Here is an 18,922-nt window from a genome sequence, read left to right on the forward strand (position 1 = left end):
CAAATTTTCATCTTTCAACAATATATTAGTACCAAATTGTGTAACTAGATTGTCCTTGAGTTGCTTCTTATTTTATTACCGCTAATTATAGTTATTTTTCTTTCTTTAGCTGTACCACTTGGCATATACCACTCCACTTCTGTATGACTTCTACAACTATAATTATGGCGGACCAGAATTTTTTTCACTCCTAGAGGAGTTCTTGCAGGTTGGCTTTGTATCTGGTTTGTTTGTCAACTTATATTTATGCACTGCAAGTGAACTTGGTTTTAACTTGATTTGCATTTCTTGGCAGTGCATAGCACTTTTTGGTGCATTGCTCTTTTTCCTTGGGATGAAGAACTCAATTCCAAGGAAACAGCTCAAAAAGAAGACCCCCAAAACCAAGACAGTTTAGATATATGGAAGAAACGATAGTTGAAGGTTGGTTTGTTAGGGTAGCGTTTAAATTTCGGGATGCGAAGTGGCTGCCATGCAGCTTCAGCTTTGCATTGTAGAGACCTCTTTCTGAAGTTATTTAGCCCAGGATTTATTGCTGTAATTGTCTTTTGTTTTCCTTCATTTTTTGACCAGACGAATTGTTAATGGTTCTGCCCTTGTTCCAGGGTGAGTTATTGCTACTTCAGCAGGAACATAGATTTTCAAATTTATTTCCTCTTTTTCGCTTTCCCAAATATGACTTTTGTGTTAAAAGAGAACTCTAGTAGCTAACCAGTCTAAGCCAAAAAAATATTGGAAAAAGGTTGTTGAGTAACAAAAAAATATTTCTTGTGAAAAAAAGAAAGAAAGCAAGAGAAGTATGCACTGTTCTGTTTGGCTAATTGCTAGGCCATGGATGTTGTGTTTCATGCATATGAAGACTGATTTCTTTTTGGATTCTTCAGCTTCCAAGCACTTCATTACATGCCACTTAAGTTTGATCCAACTGTTTTTCTTAATGTTGGTGCAAATTACCATTGGATGTGTCATCAACGTATTGTTTAATGAGCTTCATCTTTCGTTTCTTATGGTATTACTGGTTTTTTAATTGCGAATCAATGTGGGAGATAATCTGATAGTTATGTATTGCTTGCTTGTTCATGGCACGAGTATTTTGCACAGGTTCCTCAAGAATTAGATTTCTTTGCGGGGTTGAGTTGAATAATATAAGGGTTGCATTCAACCCGCCATCTTCTCTTGCTGGTTTTCACTGAGAAACAGAAGCCATGTGTTCTAAACTAGCAGACTTATCTGGGTTTTTAATGTTTCTTTTTGTTACAACGATAATATTAGTGCAATCTTTCCTTTTCATTTTCATTTTGCTTGGTGCACATTTGGTTTGAGGCATATGTACAATTCAGGGGAGCTAAACTGGTTTACGAGGAAGGGGAAGGAATAGGAGAAGTACAGTTTTATTATTATTATTATTATTATTATTATTATTATTATTATTATTATTATCGGAATGGGAAAAAGCAAGTTACATTTTATAGAGCAGTGAAACTCGAATCAGTCATCACGTTGAGAATAAATATTCTGAAAATAAATATTTTGATAGGAATAAAAAATAATCACAGGTAAAATGAGGAGTAAGATTCACATCACATGATTATTTTTAGCCCTACCTGTGAAAACAAAGGGTCAATGGTCAAATGCCCATTCCAGTTCCAGACAAATACACGTCCAACAATGGAGGCATTACTTGGAATTTTTAAAAAAATAGCAAAAGAGTAAGGCCAAGGTAATATTGATATGAGAGAGCATGCGAAATATTTTAACTTATCCCAACGAAGGTCGACAGAGAGGTTGAGGGTTATCAACTTTTTAATTATTATTATTATTATTTTGGGGGGAAAGCAATAAGTTGAAAAGGAAGGAAAAATTACATGAGTGGTAAAAAGGGAGATAAATTATAAATCTATTTTAATTGAAATAGAAGTAGAAAAAAAAAAAAAATAATCAAATTACCTATTTAAAGCTATATAATGGGACTGTTTGTTGCAGTTAACGAAAGTTAATTATAACTTATTTTAATGTGAGAGTTTATGTCAAGTTGTTTGGTGCAGCTCCTCTTATAGCTAATTAGACAATTTTCAATGTATTACATATTGTTTTATTAAGCCTTCTTTTGAGATGTGGGTTGACTTTTTAGTTTTTTGGTTATTTTAGTCTGGAGTTAAAAAGCCTCGTTCGATTTTTTGATTTTTGTAAGAAAAAAAAATGAAATGATTATAGTTTAGATGTGACATTTTGTCTTATTGACTTTTTAGCCTGTTTTGTCTTTTTGTATCTATTTTAGCCCAAAACCAACATGCCAAACATAGCCTAAATTTAAATTTGATGAAAAAATGTCATTTTTGTTACTCCAATCTTTTTCATTAGATGAGTATCAAATTGAGAATTTGATAAATTTTTTACCAAATTGAGGACGGCTGTGACCTTTCATCGTTTCACTGTTCATAACTGTTGGAGTTACAGATCATTTTTACCACAGGACGAACCTCGGATGACCACCTCCTTGCAAAAATTTGTGAAAAAAATTACACTGGCCGATCAATCGGATGGACATTCACCAGGTCATCAGCTCGATCGACCGATACTTTGACAAAAGTTTAAAATCTTCCGTTGGAGCACGTAATATCAGATAGAGTTTTTACTCAAATTTGGTAAAAAAAAATTAAAAAGTTAAAGATACTCTTGAGTAGAAATAACTTAAATAAGTTAAAAAATATTAATTTTTTAAAAGTTGGGAAGGAATGTTTTTAGTTTCTATTTTCTAGTTATCAAGTTTAAAAAAACTCTATCAAACAGAGTCAATATAAGTATGATATCAATTGGTCAAAAGTTAATGATGAAAAAATTACGTTCAATTGAATTAATGTATAAAGTTTGAAAATATTATTGACTCAAATTAAAGATTAAAGATTAACAAAATAAGTGTATAATTTACCCTAGGAGAAGCGCTACAAACTTGGAAGAAATTGAGCATCTGTTATGAGTTGGAATTGTAGGGAAGAGCTATGGTTAAGGCGGTTTAAAAATTCATTCAAATCGATAATTTGGATCGAATCAGATTGAACCATATAATTTGGTTTGATTTTACTAAGAATTAGTTTGGTATCGGTTCAAGAAATATTAAAAATCGTAAAAACGGTTCGATTAATGAATTTTATGAAAAAATTACGGTTCAAACTGAACCGAACCAAATTTTAAAAAATATATATAATAGTTAATAAACAGCAGCAGTCCTTGAACCATGCGTAAATGTTATTTAATAAGATATATATAGATATAATATTTAATATTATCATATCAAGTTTTATTTTTATTAATTATTTTTTTTATAATTTTAATGATATTAGAATGAGTAATACCTTTATTAATTTTTATCATAAATTAAATGTAATCAATTTAAATAATTATTTTGTTAATATTAATAATTTATTTTTATAAATAAAAAATTTTGGAATCGTAATCCAAATCGCAACTCAATCGTCCTGATCCAATTTTACAAGTATAATGGCTTGGCTGATTCTCAAAATCACAAAATTAAAATCGATTTAATTCTTAAATTTTCTCAAAATCAAATCAATCCGGACCGTGTACACCTAAGTCCGGATCCTCGGCCGCCCATTCCTCCAGCCCATCCTACGGCGCCCTGAATATCACGTCGTATTGGAAAAAATTTCAATTAAAAAAGAAAAAGAAAAAAGGGACAGAACAGAGGCAAACCAGGAAAAGAAGAAGGAAGGAAGAATGGAGAAGAATAAAGAAGGGAGAACCAACATCTACACACCCAATTTGGAGAGATCAATAATCTTCTCATTCATGGCCAAAAAATTAAATTGAATATCTTCATTTTGATGTTTCCCAATCTCTATGTAATAAACAACAGTTTTTTGAACAAAGAAAAATAGAATAAAATAAAAGATTAAAAATAAAACAAAATGAAGAAACCAAACCTATGAACAATGAATGAGAAAACATGCAGAAATCATTAAGGAGCTATTTGAATTGATCATCGATTTCAATATTGTGGAAGTTCCTTGATAGCTTCAAAAACAGAACCCATATTTGGTGATGGAAACAAAGGCAAACCATAAAAAGGATATATATATATATATATATATTTAAATCAAAACACACTAATATACAAACGATTTTATAAAAAAAAAATAAATTGAAATCACAGATGTGGGTTGCTTGAATGAGTATTTTGTTCCTTCTGGAGTGCTCTGTTTGCTTAAATGAATTTCGGTGCGAAGACCACCACTCGATTTGGTGACATACTCTCTCTCTTTTCGATTGATCGGAACGATTTGGTTTTCACTTTCGACTTCGTTCGATCTATAGCAGGCAAACACAAATCTGTTTCATCAAATTTGTTCCATGAATATGTTGTTCCTTCCTTCTTCTCCCTTTGGTTTGCCTCTGCTCTGTCCCTTTTCTTTTTCCTTTTTTTTCAATTGAAATTTTCTCAAAACGACATCGTTTTGGAGGCGACGCAGTACGGCGGAGGATCCGGACTCGTATACACCTGGGCCCGTTTGTTTTAGGAGATAGAACGGAGGGGATTGATAGTGAGGAAATTGTTAGTGAGGAGATTGATAGGAGATAATAGTAAGGAATTGTTAAATTATTTTTATATAAAACAATAAAACAAATAAAAAATATAAAAATTAAACATTAATATTTTTAAAAAAAATTCTCAACATATAAAAAATAAAAAAATTTATAACCCCTCACTATTTTTCTAATATCATCTCTACCTCCTCCGTACCGATCCCCCACCCTCCTCCTTACTAATTCCAAAAAACTACTAATACTTTTCCTACCTCTCAAACCAAACGCCCCATTTTCAATCCCCTCCTCGTTATCAAACTCAATGACCTTCCTATAAGCCGAACAAACGGGCCTAGCTATGGTAAGCTAACATTACTCTGATTATACTTCCGATCCAAACGAAAAGCAAGTTTCGTTTTTTTATACTACTACCCTCACCAGTCATCACTCTCTTGCATCCCTGCAATTCGATTCTCCACCATGGTTACTCTCTCTCTCTCTCTCTCTCTCTCATCACCAATCTGAAAATGTTTTCCCTAATTGCTCATCTATACTCGCAGGATTACCTCAAGACAGTGGTTCCTTCTCAACTCCTCGCCGAAAGAGGCTCCAATCTTGTCGTCATCAATCCAGGTCCCCCCAAAAAACCCTAATTCCCCCTTATACATATGCATGTATATTCATATCTTCATCATGCAAGTTTTTCCATCATATCTGTTTATGATGCTTAGGTTCCGCGAACATTCGGATGGGACTAGCTCAACAAGAAACTCCTTTCAACATCCCTCACTGCATTTCTCGACGCACCACTGGTGCCAACCAAGCCCCTAAAAGAAATGTTCAAGATCAAGTTTAGTAGTTTTACTCCCAAATTCAAACCCTTCTATTCTCAATTGCTTTAATTTATCCATCTTTTTAAATTTTTGAACGTTTATTTGGTACATTTTTAGTTGACAATTCTTGGTTTTTTTTTTTTGGTGGTTTTTCAGTTGCTTAATTCTCAGGTTACGACTGCTCAACACATGGAGCGTGAGAAGTCCTATGATATTGTATGTTTTGGTTTCATTTGCTGAGTTTATATGGAAAATGCTATACTTGCTGCTAACAAATTTTATAGTTTTTTTTACTGTCATATATATTAAGTATGTAGAATTTGTTAGCTGGTTTAGCGCTACGCTTGCACATGATTAGAGCATATAAATTTGTTTGTTTTTGCATTTTATTTCTCAGATTGCGTCACTGTTGAAGATTCCTTTTCTAGATGAAGAGGTTGCAAACAACTCATTCCCGCGGAAGGTACATGAAGTGTTTTCGTTTAGTCTATTATTAGCTGTATGAATTTGAACTTATTATTGGTTTTTCAGTTAAGAAATAAATAGTGCTGCCTGTGTCCAATAAAAAGAACATTTTTACAACTGTTAGATTTTTACTATCTAATATGGCTTGGCAAATTTTTATTTTTATTTGTATTTTGGAAAAAAGAAGGAAAGAGAAGAGCAGAGGGTGATGCACTAGGTAAAACAACTGCTGTAGGTTACATTTCGATGGGTGTTCTAATGTTGTGGTTATCTTTGTGATATCCATTAAGCAATTTTTTTTAAAAAAATTATTTCTTATTCCTTTAACATTGTTAGTTGTTAAAGTGAGTTTAGGGATGTAAATTCACATTGACATCTGCATGTTGGAAGGCAATTTTATGTGACACTCCATTTTTTTTTTTTTTTGGATAGGCAAATAAAATGTTATAAACTATGAAAAACACCTTAAGGGGGTGAACCCTGTTCACTAAAAAAACCAAACCTAGGACATTACATGTCCACTTCCATGTACATATCATTTATGAAATTCACAAAAGTTGCAATCCTTTCTCAACTTAAAAAATAGAGGAAAGAGTAGTGATCATTTTAGTCAATACAAAGACAGTTCCGTGCCTTAGAAGACCTTCGATGCTTGCCCCTCATTACAAGGCAAAATCCTCTGCCACCTATACGAAGTCCTTACTACAACAGAAAGATACTTCCTCTTTTATTTTTGGTCTTTTAACTGATTCAGCAGAAGCATAAATTTCATAGTTGAGACTGTGTAATGGAAGAAGAGTCTATAGCATTGAAAAATTTCAGGCCATAAAAATTCCTACGTTTATAAAAATCTGATAGTAAGTGGTTATAAAGAATAAGAATGAAGTTACATATGCAAAATGCTGTTTATATTTTTTTGGGTGGATAAATATAAATGAAATTTATCGGTTAAAGGGAAGAGGATGAAAGATCCAGCAAAATGATACAAATGAAAAAAGAAAAGAAATTACAAATCACAAAATACTCACCAACCGCTACAAATAAAAAACAAAGGAATCTCCTTAAAAGAGGCGAGACTGACACCCAAGCCAAAATGAAGATAGATAACGAACCCTATCCCATTACTCTCCCAATTCATCGAACTTATCGTAGACAATCTTTGCATTTCTTTCCTACCAAAGTACCCAAAGAATTGCACAGTTTTAGAAAGCCCTAGTTTTTGAGGTGGAACCCAAACCCTTGAAAAAAAATGTGGAGCACCCAATCCATGCCCACAAGAAAAAACAATCAACTCCATAACAACAAAGCAACTCAATACTCTCCTCAGCCCTCCTGCATGTGATACACCATTGAGGTAGCAAGATGATACACATGCAGAATGCTCTGATTGCACGCAAACTAATGAATCTGTTTTGCAGATGGGACGTGTTGATGGATATACTAATACTCCACAGAGCAACAGGAAGGAGACAGCATTCACTTGGACCAATGTTTTTGATAAAAAATCTGATTCGTCTTCAGCATTAGGTAATGGATTTTGTCCCTTGGCCTGCCCCATGTGCGTGCTTGTTCCTTTTTGTCTGCGTATCTTGCAGAACTAGTAATGATTACCACTTTGGAGTTCCTTATGTGATTTGTTGAACTTTCTTGTATTCAGTTACACGTGTCAAATCAAAGTGCATTTTTAATTGAACTTTTATCTATGCTTTTGCTCAGCACCTTACCTGAGACAGTTGTTGGTTACTCTAATACAATATAAACACAGTTAATAGATTGTATGTAGAAAATAAGACATATTGCCCATGTGAATCATACCTTGACTACAGTAGTTTGGTAGGTTTACAATTCCTTGCCTTCCTACTAAGGCAGCCATTACTTGAGTTATGCATTTCCTTAAACATTTGAGTTGGATAAATTATTCTTGACTTTCTGCAGAAAGTTCCCCAAACAATGGTGAGATTAGTGAGCCCCCAGACCAGGGGGAAGGTACTGCCAGCAAGGAGCTTACTTCAAGTGCATGCAAGTTCAGAGAATATATCTGTGGTGAGGAAGCTCTAAGAATATCCCCTACTGAGCCATATTGCTTACGGCGTCCTATTCGCAGAGGTCACTTTAATATTTCTCAACACTATCCTATGCAGCAGGTACTAATTTTAACACCACCGTTTAACTTCTTCAAGTATGGGACAGAGATTTTCAATGAATATGTATGTTAGCTTATCTACTTCTCTTCACCAAAAGGAAGAGTGTTGCTTCGTCTTGAGTTTATGTCTTACTGTTTGTAGTAGCCATATCATCAGCCATATAAATCCTGAAAATATGGCTTACATTCAGTACTGCATTGTTGAAGTAAATAAACTTGATATTTATATTTTGTTATAGCCCAATAACTCTTTCAAAAAAAGAAAAAAAAAAGTCATTATTTTGACTGACAAAAAGAATGGTATTCTGTAAAAATTCTATGCTTTGATAGGAAAGTGATTCCTTTTAAGTACATTTTGACTTTCCCTGCAGGTGTTTGAAGATATGCAAGTCATCTGGGACTGGATTTTGATTGAGAAACTGCATATCCCTCACAGTGAAAGAAACATGTTTTCTGCTATTCTGGTAGTGCCAGAAACATTTGATAATCGTGGTATGCGTATGGTTTTATTTCTGCCTCTTCATTTTCCTTTGTTGTTTAGTGATGGGAATAATTAGTTTGAAGTTTGTTAATTATTTTCCCTGATGAAGCTTATATATTGCTATTTGACTTTCCTTTTCTGATATTATATATAGGGGATCCAAATCTGGCGGGGTTGGTTAGTCTTGGCACCTGTCCTGTTAATTGTTTTCTCTGATACAGTCAATAGTCCTATTTGACTATAGCTTTCTCGTATGTATGGGGCTCCAACTCAGGTGGTTTTGGTTGAGCTGAGGTCCTTTTCAGGCCCAGCCAGAGTTGCACTGGTGCTTTCATAGGCTCAACCTCCCAGCCTGAGCTACGTGGCCCAAGCCCAGCCCTAGGTCAACTTAATGTGCCCAAGTTAGGTTTGTTTGCCCACAAATAGATGGGCTAACTTGTTTTATTTTTTCACTCTTAGGGCTCTTCCAAATTTTAATTTTAATGCTCTAACAAAGCCCAATCTCCCAAAATGAAGTAAATAGCAGTATTTGACCAGAATAAATTCTTTTGTAGCATAATCTGTCATATTAGCAAGGAAGAACTTTGTTACTTGATTTCATTTGATATTTGAGAGGTAATATACAATACTTTACAAGTTGCAGAGGCACTTACATGCCTTGTATACACACAAGTTCATATTGTTGTAATAGTTGTCATATACTGCACATATTTGACCATGGAATAATAGATTGCAAAGTAACGGTTTTGCAATACAACTTGAAGATGCCTTATATTCTATCTAGAAACTGGGTTTGTTGCATTGATATGAGAATAATGGTCGTATCTTCTTCAAAACAAGCAATTGTCATTTCGATCAACCGTAAGTATACTTCTTGTTGCCTCTCTCTCCTTTTTTTTTTTTTTTTCGTTGTTGATCGGCATCCTTCTTGTACCCTGTTACTCGTGTTAAACTTGAATGTCTTTGTTTAATACCTTCCATTTGATTAGTTGATTATTATTACTTAAAGGAACCAACTAAAACTACAATGCTGTTAATAGAGGAAAACATATAGACGAAGAGAAGGAAGAGTCATATATTCATCTTTATGATATTAAAAAATGTGTAGATGTTTAAGAAAGTTACTTAGTGCAGCATTTGTGTTATTGTTATGAGCAGAAATAAAGGAGATGCTGTCTATCGTATTGCGAGACTTGCACTTCAGCTCAGCAGTGGTCCACCAGGTGGGAAAATTTTCTTTGATTGCATTTTTCAAGGTGGCCTATATGTTAGTTTTTTATACTGGCTTCAAACTAATATTTAACCAAGTAATTATGCAGACCCTTGTTGCAACTAGTTTAGATTTTATGACTTATATTCACTTTGCTTGTTTTTGGTTTTCCAAAAACACTTTTCAAAAAATTCTACATTTTTGTTTTTTGTGTTTTTTTGTTTTTACTGAATTTTTTCAATATTTTAAGCATTTTTTTTAAAATTTTTAGACACACCTAACATAAATACACATAAAAAGTATAATTTTTTGAAAAAAATCTTTTAAAAATTCACTAAATACCAAAAATACAAAAAAAAATACGAGAATTCAATATATTTTTCGTATTTTTATGTATTTATTAATTTTTTTAAAAAAATTTTCACAATTTTTTTACTTTTTAGATATATCTAAGTAAGGTGCATCTAAAAAAAAAAATATGCTTAAAATTTTAAAAATATTCACTAAAAACAAAAAAACACGAAAAACAAAAAACTTAGTTTTCAAAAAACTTAATCCAAAAAACTCAAACAAAACACACACATTAGTTTTTGAGTTGTTTGTGTGTGGTGTTGGATGACTTTACGAAAGTTAAGTTAAAGATGCTTATGTCTATTTTCATGGTGGGTTTAGACCAAGGAAAGATTGTAGATTCAGGGTAACATAAGGTAAAAGAAAGATTATTGGATTTGGGGATTTAGTGGTATTAGCGGCAGCATTGCTTTCAGGATTGCTGTGCTTTATATATATGCATATATATATTGTATATTTTGCTTTTCCTGTATATTAAACATCTTTTTTAGGCTCTAATTAGCACTCTATGGAGATCCTTCTTCAGTGTGTGATGTCCCTAATTTCTAAACATGTAATGGTTTTGATCAGGAAGGTCTAGCTGCAGTTTTTGGAAATGGGTTATCAACAGCATGTGTGGTAAATATGGGTGCCCAGGTGACATCTGTAATCTGCATTGAGGTAATATTTTTGTTTACCTACTTCTTGTGGACAATTCTAACATTATTTTTTGTGCAGTTCAATAAGCTACTAAAAGCATTGATTCAGTTGCATGTTCTGTGTGCCGTTTTATCATATAGGAGCAACTGAGCACAAAGTAGTTATGCTTGGTAATTGAACTTAAAATATAATTGTCTGTATAAAAATAATCTTGTATTGCTTTTCAAAAGCAGTAGTATTTAATTTTTGCTTGTGCCCCACCGTCAGCATAGTTAACAGATTACACTACAATTAAAATCACCGCCAACACTGCCCTGAGCACTATTGAATGTTGGTTATTTGTCACTGTTACCAACTTCATGGTGTTGATTATGCAACCATACACATCATTACCAGGGTCAATGTTGTCAGTACTGTGTCATCAGTATGAATTTAAGTGATTGTTGCAGCCACCTGTTGTTTCAGTTGTCGCAACAAGTGCCACAACCTTCATGGTGCCATTCTCTCTCTAGCACTAATATCATTTCGATAATCACCATTACTTCTATGCTCAACTACCGAACATATATTTCTAGTGTTTTCAGTAAATGTTGCCTTTGATTGCCAACTTGCATAACTCGTGGGAAGGAGCAAAGCAATGAGAAAAAAAGGCAAATGCATCCTTCTCTGCTTCTCAGATGGTGCCCAAATCATTGAATTTATGCTTTCACTTTCGCTTCGACCATCTATGTTTTTCAGTTAATTGTCTGTCTCTGTTTAAAATCATGTAGGCAGAATAATTTCTAATTATATTTGTTTCAGGATGGAGTTGCTCTACCAACTACACAGATGACTTTACGTTTTGGCGGAGAGGTTTAGATTCTGATTTCAGATTTCAACTTGTTTTTGTTTTACATGTTAACTGTGAGGAAATTGCTGGATGTATAATTCTACTTCATTTTGATCTTTCAGCTATGACTTCATATTGATGATTTTCTTGTTACCTTTTCTTAAACTGCATAATTGTTGATTTCTCTTCTAGGATATATCAAGATGCCTTCTCTGGACACAGAGGCATCATCAGACATGGCCACCAATTCGTACTGATGCTTTGACAAAGCCTGTGGATTTATTGATGCTCAACAGACTTAAAGAGATGTATTGTCAGATTAAAGTGAGTTCACTAATAATTCTTCTTCTTTCTTTCTTCTTTTCTGAGCGATATGATAGGGCTGGTTGGTTCTTCCGACACAGCTGTACTGTTTGAATATGTATTAGACTAGCACAATATTTAGAATGTATGGAAATATTTGGGCATTCAATATGGTGTCATCATTTACTACACTTGAAAGCTAGTTTAATGGGTATGTGAGGGTGTCATATTGTACTAGAAGCTTCCTTCATGAGATGGCAATGATGCTTGTATTGAGAGTATGCATTTGGTTTACCCAAGTTCTCTTATGAATTTCACATTTGTCTATTAATTATGCTATCCAATGGGACTAAGCATATGGTGTTCCGATATTGCCCAGTTCCACTCACTGTTTATCAATCAAAACTAGGATTTTAAATGCACTGTCCAATTTCGACATATATTTTCACATTCTTATGATCTATGAAGCACGGACACGGACACGGACACGGACACGCATACGGACACGGACACGGACACGGGACACAGCAATTTCTAAAAAATGGGGACACGGACACGGCAGGGGACACGGCAAATTTTTTAATTTTTTTATAAATATTTTTATTTTAATACATATTAATTATTTTATTTATTTATTATATTTTTAAATAATGTGTTGTAATTAATTATTTTATTTTACATACATGTATTTATTTTTTTATTTATTAATATGTATAAGTATATATTATCTTATAATATGTATTATCCATTATCTAATGAGTATATTTATGTTATATAATAACTATTATATAATATATAATAAAATAATAATAGTTATTAGTTATATATATTATATATAGTTATTATATAATAAAATAATAATAGGTATGAGTTATATATATTATATATGAATATATAATAATTATAATAGTTATAATATCAAGAGATGAAGACAGACGGGAGAGAACCGAGAGAGAGGGAGACAGAAGCAAGGAGACGATCGCGATCAGAAGCGAGAGAGAGGGAGACGATCGCGATCGCGATCGCGATTAGGATCAGAAGCGAGGGAGAGAGAGAAGGCGAGAGAGAGAGTGAGCTCTGCGAAGGCAAAGGCGAGACAGAGAGAGAGCTCTGCGAAGGCGAAGGGGCTGGATCGTCGAAGTAGAATGGGGCTGTGGATCGTTGATCGAAGTCGAAGGGCTCTGGATCGTCGCCGACCAGGTTTGTTCTCGTTTTCCCCCTTTCAGTTACTCTTCTTGCCGTGTCCATGGCGTGTCCAGATTCGGACACGCGTGTCCCCTGCAAAAAAATAAATTAAATTAAGGGGACACGCCAGATGCCGTGTCCCGTACGTGTCCCCGACGTGTCCCCGTGTCCCCGGCGTGTCCCCGTATCCGACACCGCCACGGCTTCCATTTTGCCGTGTCTATGCTTCATAGCTTATGATTGAATGACATCCAAGTATAAGAAACGTACAACACAAAATTGAGGATTCATGCATTGAAAGCTGTGTTAGAAGTTGCATTTTGAGACATTCAAAACTTTTAGGACAATGCTCGTTACCTCTATTATGTGGTCATAGTTTATGATGAATATTTTGCTTATGGATCAAGCTATTGGAGTACAGGTTGTATGCTTTATTAGTGGTTTAGCGGTTGCTTCTTTTCCCATTACATATTCAATTTGGGGTTGAAATCATTTCTACCTACCTTTTCACCTCATACTCAATATCTGCTATTGGTTTTGCAAGCCAGGACTACGCTGTAGAAATAAGTTTGTTAATTCTGTATGCTGATGTAATTTGTGATACTTGTCACATTCTGACATAGACAGAAGGTATGGAATGTGGCAACTCCTACAATAATATAGACGTAGGAATTTATTTTTCTTTTGTTGAAGTAAATTATTTATCTTTGTGTATTTGCATCAACAAACCATGGAAAAATGATGTTCTAAAGAAGTTAATAGAATAGGTTCTTGAACAAAAAGGCAAAATCAACTCATTCTTCCAAATTATTTGTCAAGTTAACAAGGCGGCATCTTAGACAGGTGGTTATTGGTGTCTTATCAATTAGTAATGGTAAGAAATTCCTTAGATATCTTAGCTATCACTTGAGGTTCTCTAGAAAAAAAGCATTGCTTTATCTTAACTTGGTTATGCTCTCTGCTAATTTTGTTTAGTTTTTTCTTTATCCAGGAAGGGGAAGTTGAAGCTGTTGCTGTAGTTCATTCATATGAAGATGGCATGCCTGCTGGATCTCATAAGACCAGACTAACAGCTCTGAATGTATATCTGTTTGGACCTTAATATTGTTGCATTTGTCTCCTTGATAAATGTTCAGCTTGGCTGTCTTTCTGTAGTAGGAAGAATATAATGCAGTTTTTTTGATAATGCAATTATTTTCTGATAGTTTGTTAAAATAGGTTCCCCCTATGGGTCTGTTCTACCCTATGCTTTTGGTTCCAGATGTGCATCCTCCTCCACCCCGTTTTTGGTGTGTAACTTTCAAGATTTATGGCTTTACATTGTTAAGTTACTTGTGCTGAATTACTTTTTTTCCTTTTTCTTTCTCCTACCTTCTAACATACTGATTTTACTTCACTAGGTTTAATGACTATGAAGATATGCTGGAAGATGCATGGCATATGGAATTTCCAAGAAGAAGTGATATGTCAGATGGTTTGTATTCCAGCCTTAATGGTGGGTTCCCAATGTGGGACAGCTACTCATTTTTTCAAACTAAACCAAAGAAAGAAGATTGCATTGGCCTTGCAGAAGCTATCACAAAGAGCATTCTTTCAACAGGTAGATTGCTTTCAAAAGTGATATGCTCTGATAGGGGAAGATTTACATCAAGACTTATCTGTTTGGTTCTCTATTGACAGGGCGTATAGACCTCCAAAGAAAATTATTTTGTAGCATACAACTGGTTAGTTTCGGAGTTTGTGTAAATTGCAGAGAGTACTACTTTACATATACTATTTTTAGCATAGAATTAATGATACTGTTATTTGTTTTAGTTTGGAGGTGTTGCTTTGACAGCTGGTCTCATTTCTGCTGCAGAAGAGAGGTTTGTTTAACTCTTGCTTATGTAGTATTAAAGAAAGTACTCGCTTAAATATAATCTATTATGATGCTTTATACATTACACAATTTGAAGAGATTCGTAATTTGAGTCTGAACAAGCAGAAACACATTACAATAAGCTCTCATCCTGTTCAATTCAAGAGTTGCCTCTTGGATTGAGAATTGAAATTTAACATCAGTTGACTTTTAATGGAAATGTGTACTCTCGTGTATATAGGCGAAATTGTTGGTTGACTGTCTCTGATTGTTGTGGCAAGCAGGTTACAAAAGCCTGCCTGGTTTATAAGGCTTCTACTTTCATGGAGTACAGGCTTATCATTTAATGTCTTGTATTGCTACAAATACATTGGAAGAGTGCATGTTGAAATTATAAATACAAAATGTCTCACTAAGAAAATTTCCAATAGTTGATTTGAGCATATCCATATTAAGGTATGGACAATAAGGTTTACAGCTCATCCTATATCTAACCTATCTGTTAACTCTATTGATTGACAAAAATCAAAATATCATTGAATTATCTAGGCCTTAGGCACCAACATTAACAGTGGCAATAAAGCCATGATTGTCAGAGTATATTACACTTGGAAGCCAACAATAGCAATATTAAATAACTTTTTGTTGTTGTTGATAAATATGCAAATATTAAATAACTCTTATATATTCCATAAGATTATCAGATTTCTTAGGAGCCTTTGCCTTCGAAAAAATGACTTAATGCAATATTCTAGGATTTTCATGACTTCTTATGTAATACGTGACAAAATTGCCATGATTATGAAAGTGTATTACATAAAAAGTCTTTGGAAGCCTAGAATGACAATATTGGAAGCAACTCTTGAGAAAATTGGAATGAAAAGCACTCACTCAACCTACATATATTTTTATAGACTGATTCAACTTCCACAGAAAATTTAAATGTGCCATTGATCATTTTTCTTGTTTCAGAGTATTACATGCGATTCCTTCAAATGAAGCAATTGACACTGTAGAGGTTAGTTGACACTTCTAACTCGTTATTCATAATGATGTCATGAGTTCTACTCGTGGTTCTCTTTCTATTCTGCTTATCAGTAGGTAAAGATCTGCTTCATTTTCTGAGTCTTGTGGAGGCCGGTGGCCACAGTTTCTTACTTTAGTAAAATAAACTGTACTGCACCTTTTGCAGGTACCACTTTGTGATGGACATGTTGCATTCTATTTATTTAATGGAAATAAATTTTTGTTAATACCCTTTTTCTCCCTTCTGTGGGATTGCGTGGCAACCACTTTAGGACTTGCAGACGTTGATCTTGTATCTCACCACTTTATGATTTTGAATTAAATTCTTAGGCTGTGTTTGGATCATGGATTTAAGTAGGAATTTGGAAAGTAAAAAGTGAGTGAAATATAAGCTAATTTAGTAATGACACACTTGCACATGAGTGCACAAAGAAATTCACATTGGTTGGTTCTAAATTCTTCTGTAGTCCTCGTGCTTTCTAACCTTGGTAGTGTGCACAGAACATGTTCTTGATTTGATATAGAGTTGGTTTCTTAAACTAAATGTGTCGAGGCAATTCTGCCTGCCTGATCCCACGTTTCTTGTATTTATATATTGTCTTGTGCTCATCTCAGTTTTTTTTTTGTTTTTTTGGGTGTGGAATTGTTGACCTCTATTTTTATTGGTATGATTTCTATAGGTCTTACAATCAAGAACAAATCCAACCTTTGTGTCGTGGAAAGGTGGAGCTGTAAGTGATTCTTTTCAGTTGATTCAATTCAGAGAAGTGTAGTGCAAATTGATTGCATTCAGAGTTTTTCAATGACGAGTTATTTAAAATACATTACCTCTCTAATGACATGATTAATTCAAATGTGCTTTGGCTGAAGACATTAAACCATAGGAATCGAGAAATATTGTGGATATATCATTGGAATTTAATGCGGATGAGTTCTATTTTAACCCAAAAAGTGAATGAAAGACCTATCTAAAAAAATTTCAGTAAAATGACGACATTATGAGTAGTATTTTGAAATGATGATCTGAACATTAGGGGGGTAATATTGCTCTGAATATATAATAATATGTAGAAGGTTGGTGAGTAATATTTTTGGCATATACAATGATTAACAGACCCTTTATTTTTATTTTTATGAACAGATCAACAAACCAGTTAGAGCCATGGTGTAACTCTTTGCATTATTAGAGCCATGGTGCAGCTACCCAGCCCCCACCCACCAAAACCAATTTTGTAGTGCAAGAACTGGATCAGTCGAGTTGCCTAAGTTATCCATTTTCCAAAATTAATGTAAAATTCAATTTCTTCATCAAGGACTACAAATAATCCAAGCTTATGAACGAGTAAATCGAGCTAATTAAATGAAAATGTGTATTGTTTAGTTAGGTTTGGATATAGTAGTTGTTCGTTAAAAGCTAATGCTGAGATCAGGAAATGACTTGATATCTGTCCATTATTGACTACCTCTCAAAAACCGCCACTGACATCTGCACATGAAGATCTTCACTGACTAAATTAACATCGCAGTCTGTTTTTTTACTGTCCATTTTTTCTTCATACAGTTACGTTACTTGTTCCTGCAGATTCTTGGTGTGCTTGATTTCGGTCGTGATGCCTGGATACATCGTGAGGACTGGATTCGCAGTGGGATTCACATTGGAAGTGGCAGAAAATACAAGGATTCTTACTTTCTGCAAGCGCAAGCAATGTGCTACATGAATTCTTAGGAGGTAATGGACACTGTTACCTCAAATCTTGTGAAGAATTCAAGATTGAAATAGACAGACATTGAGGGATGTATCAGAAGCAACATAAAGCAGCATTCGTCTACACTGTTGATGACTCTTTCAAATTTTAATTAATCCTGGCAGACTTTACTGGTATAGTGAATTGTAAAGAAATCATGCATCACCTGCTTTCTTGTGTAGAAGTTTCTAACTGGCCTTGAACTTGAGGCATTGTTGATGGTCTTTTCCTTGTTTTCCCATTCTAGACCAGAATTAAGTGACGAGCTGATTGCATGCCTGGGGGAATGATAGGGCAGTGTTGCCCTTTTCTTTTTGTTTTCTTATTTTTGTTTTTCCTGATTTGTACAGCTTTCCGATGGAATTCTGCTTTTTGTACACATAAATGTAACATCTTGGCATATGCTTTCTGTTAAGGGTTGAACGCCTGAGTTTTCATTTTGTTTTGTTTTAATTCCAAGTATATCATTAGAAATGTCAAGCTAAAGCTAATGCTAATGTATGATGTGTTCGATGCTGGAAGTAATTTTTATTTATTTTATTTTAGGAAAGTGGGTTAATGTATTTTTGGCAAGAAAGAAGAGTTTCATTTCATAAGGGGATATATTACAATGGAAAGTTGCTAGTTTTATAGAGTGAGTAGAATAGAAGAAATACATAATAGAAAACCAGAAATATATAAAACAGAAAACAAAACATTCTCCAGAAAAGGTATATATAACTTCTATACCCATTATCTCTATGCATGTTTGGTGATTGTTCAGAAGCATTGAATAGTTTTTAAGTCTATAGCCACCCCCTATTACCTACTACTTTTCTTTCTAGACATAAAATGTTCATATTTATCAATTCTAGAAAATTTAATTGTACATTATTCCTTATTTCAAAATTCTTTTACCATATTTCAGAAGAATAATACTAAGAATCATAAAATAAAATATCATAAAATGCTTTATGAAGATTTCTCATCATTCGATTAGTGTGTGGTGTTTCTTGTATGTGTAATCTAATGGTGAAAAATCTTTCATGATCATTTTTATGATTTTTTTTCATGATACCTAGCATTACTCTTTGAGGAAAGACGGTCTATCTTAAAATTGGCTGTTGAATTTATCATTATTTTTTTAAAACAATTATTATTATATTCGTTTTAAATTTTTTTTATTATATTCATTAAAATAGTTTTGTCACACCCATTGAATAATGTCATAGAGATAGAGCATCATAGTCAATTTAAACACGCATTACAAAAAAAATCTAAGACACTTAGAACATGCCATAAAGGCAGAACCCAAGGGATTGTGGCACTTTGA

The 18,922-nt window shown here is 33.8% G+C and overlaps 2 protein-coding genes across 4 annotated transcripts in view; both read left to right on the forward strand.

Annotated features, from left to right (window-relative positions):
- LOC114311358 (uncharacterized) overlaps positions 1 to 674 on the forward strand; it is a 218,702-nt gene extending 218,028 nt beyond the window's left edge. For both annotated transcript variants that reach the window (XM_082875538.1, XM_028257502.2), the window contains 2 exons: positions 110 to 208; positions 296 to 674. In XM_082875538.1, the coding sequence (XP_082731664.1) occupies positions 110 to 208; positions 296 to 397 (201 nt within the window). In that variant the 3' untranslated portion in view covers positions 398 to 674. The remainder of the gene's footprint in view (positions 1 to 109; positions 209 to 295) is intronic.
- A 4,140-nt stretch (positions 675 to 4,814) lies between these two features.
- On the forward strand, positions 4,815 to 18,025 carry ARP9 (actin-related protein 9). Of its 2 annotated transcripts, none has more exons than XM_082875532.1 (20): positions 4,815 to 5,025; positions 5,103 to 5,175; positions 5,274 to 5,392; positions 5,532 to 5,591; positions 5,773 to 5,838; positions 7,259 to 7,367; positions 7,776 to 7,984; positions 8,355 to 8,475; positions 9,623 to 9,687; positions 10,596 to 10,685; positions 11,466 to 11,516; positions 11,686 to 11,817; positions 13,973 to 14,062; positions 14,200 to 14,270; positions 14,382 to 14,581; positions 14,662 to 14,705; positions 14,797 to 14,846; positions 15,812 to 15,857; positions 16,546 to 16,596; positions 17,448 to 18,025. In XM_082875532.1, exons 1-20 carry the CDS (start codon positions 5,023 to 5,025, stop codon positions 17,589 to 17,591), a joined length of 1,794 nt encoding a protein of 597 aa, XP_082731658.1. In that variant the 5' UTR covers positions 4,815 to 5,022; the 3' UTR covers positions 17,592 to 18,025. The 2 variants fall into 2 exon arrangements, with proteins under 2 accessions (XP_082731658.1, XP_082731659.1); XM_082875533.1 differs by having other exon boundaries at positions 4,840 to 4,903.
- The last annotated feature ends 897 nt before the right edge of the window (positions 18,026 to 18,922 follow it).

Source organism: Camellia sinensis, chromosome 6, assembly GCF_055761805.1.
Source record: "Camellia sinensis isolate YWXY chromosome 6, ASM5576180v1, whole genome shotgun sequence".
NCBI classification, from domain to species: domain Eukaryota; kingdom Viridiplantae; phylum Streptophyta; class Magnoliopsida; order Ericales; family Theaceae; genus Camellia; species Camellia sinensis.

Excerpts from the sequence above, each read along its gene's own strand:
- ARP9 (XM_082875532.1), top strand. Across the intron at positions 7,368-7,775 it reads TGATTCGTCTTCAGCATTAG|AAAGTTCCCCAAACAATGGT; the intron begins GTAATGGATTTT and ends GACTTTCTGCAG. Across the intron at positions 14,706-14,796 it reads TATTTTGTAGCATACAACTG|TTTGGAGGTGTTGCTTTGAC; the intron begins GTTAGTTTCGGA and ends TATTTGTTTTAG.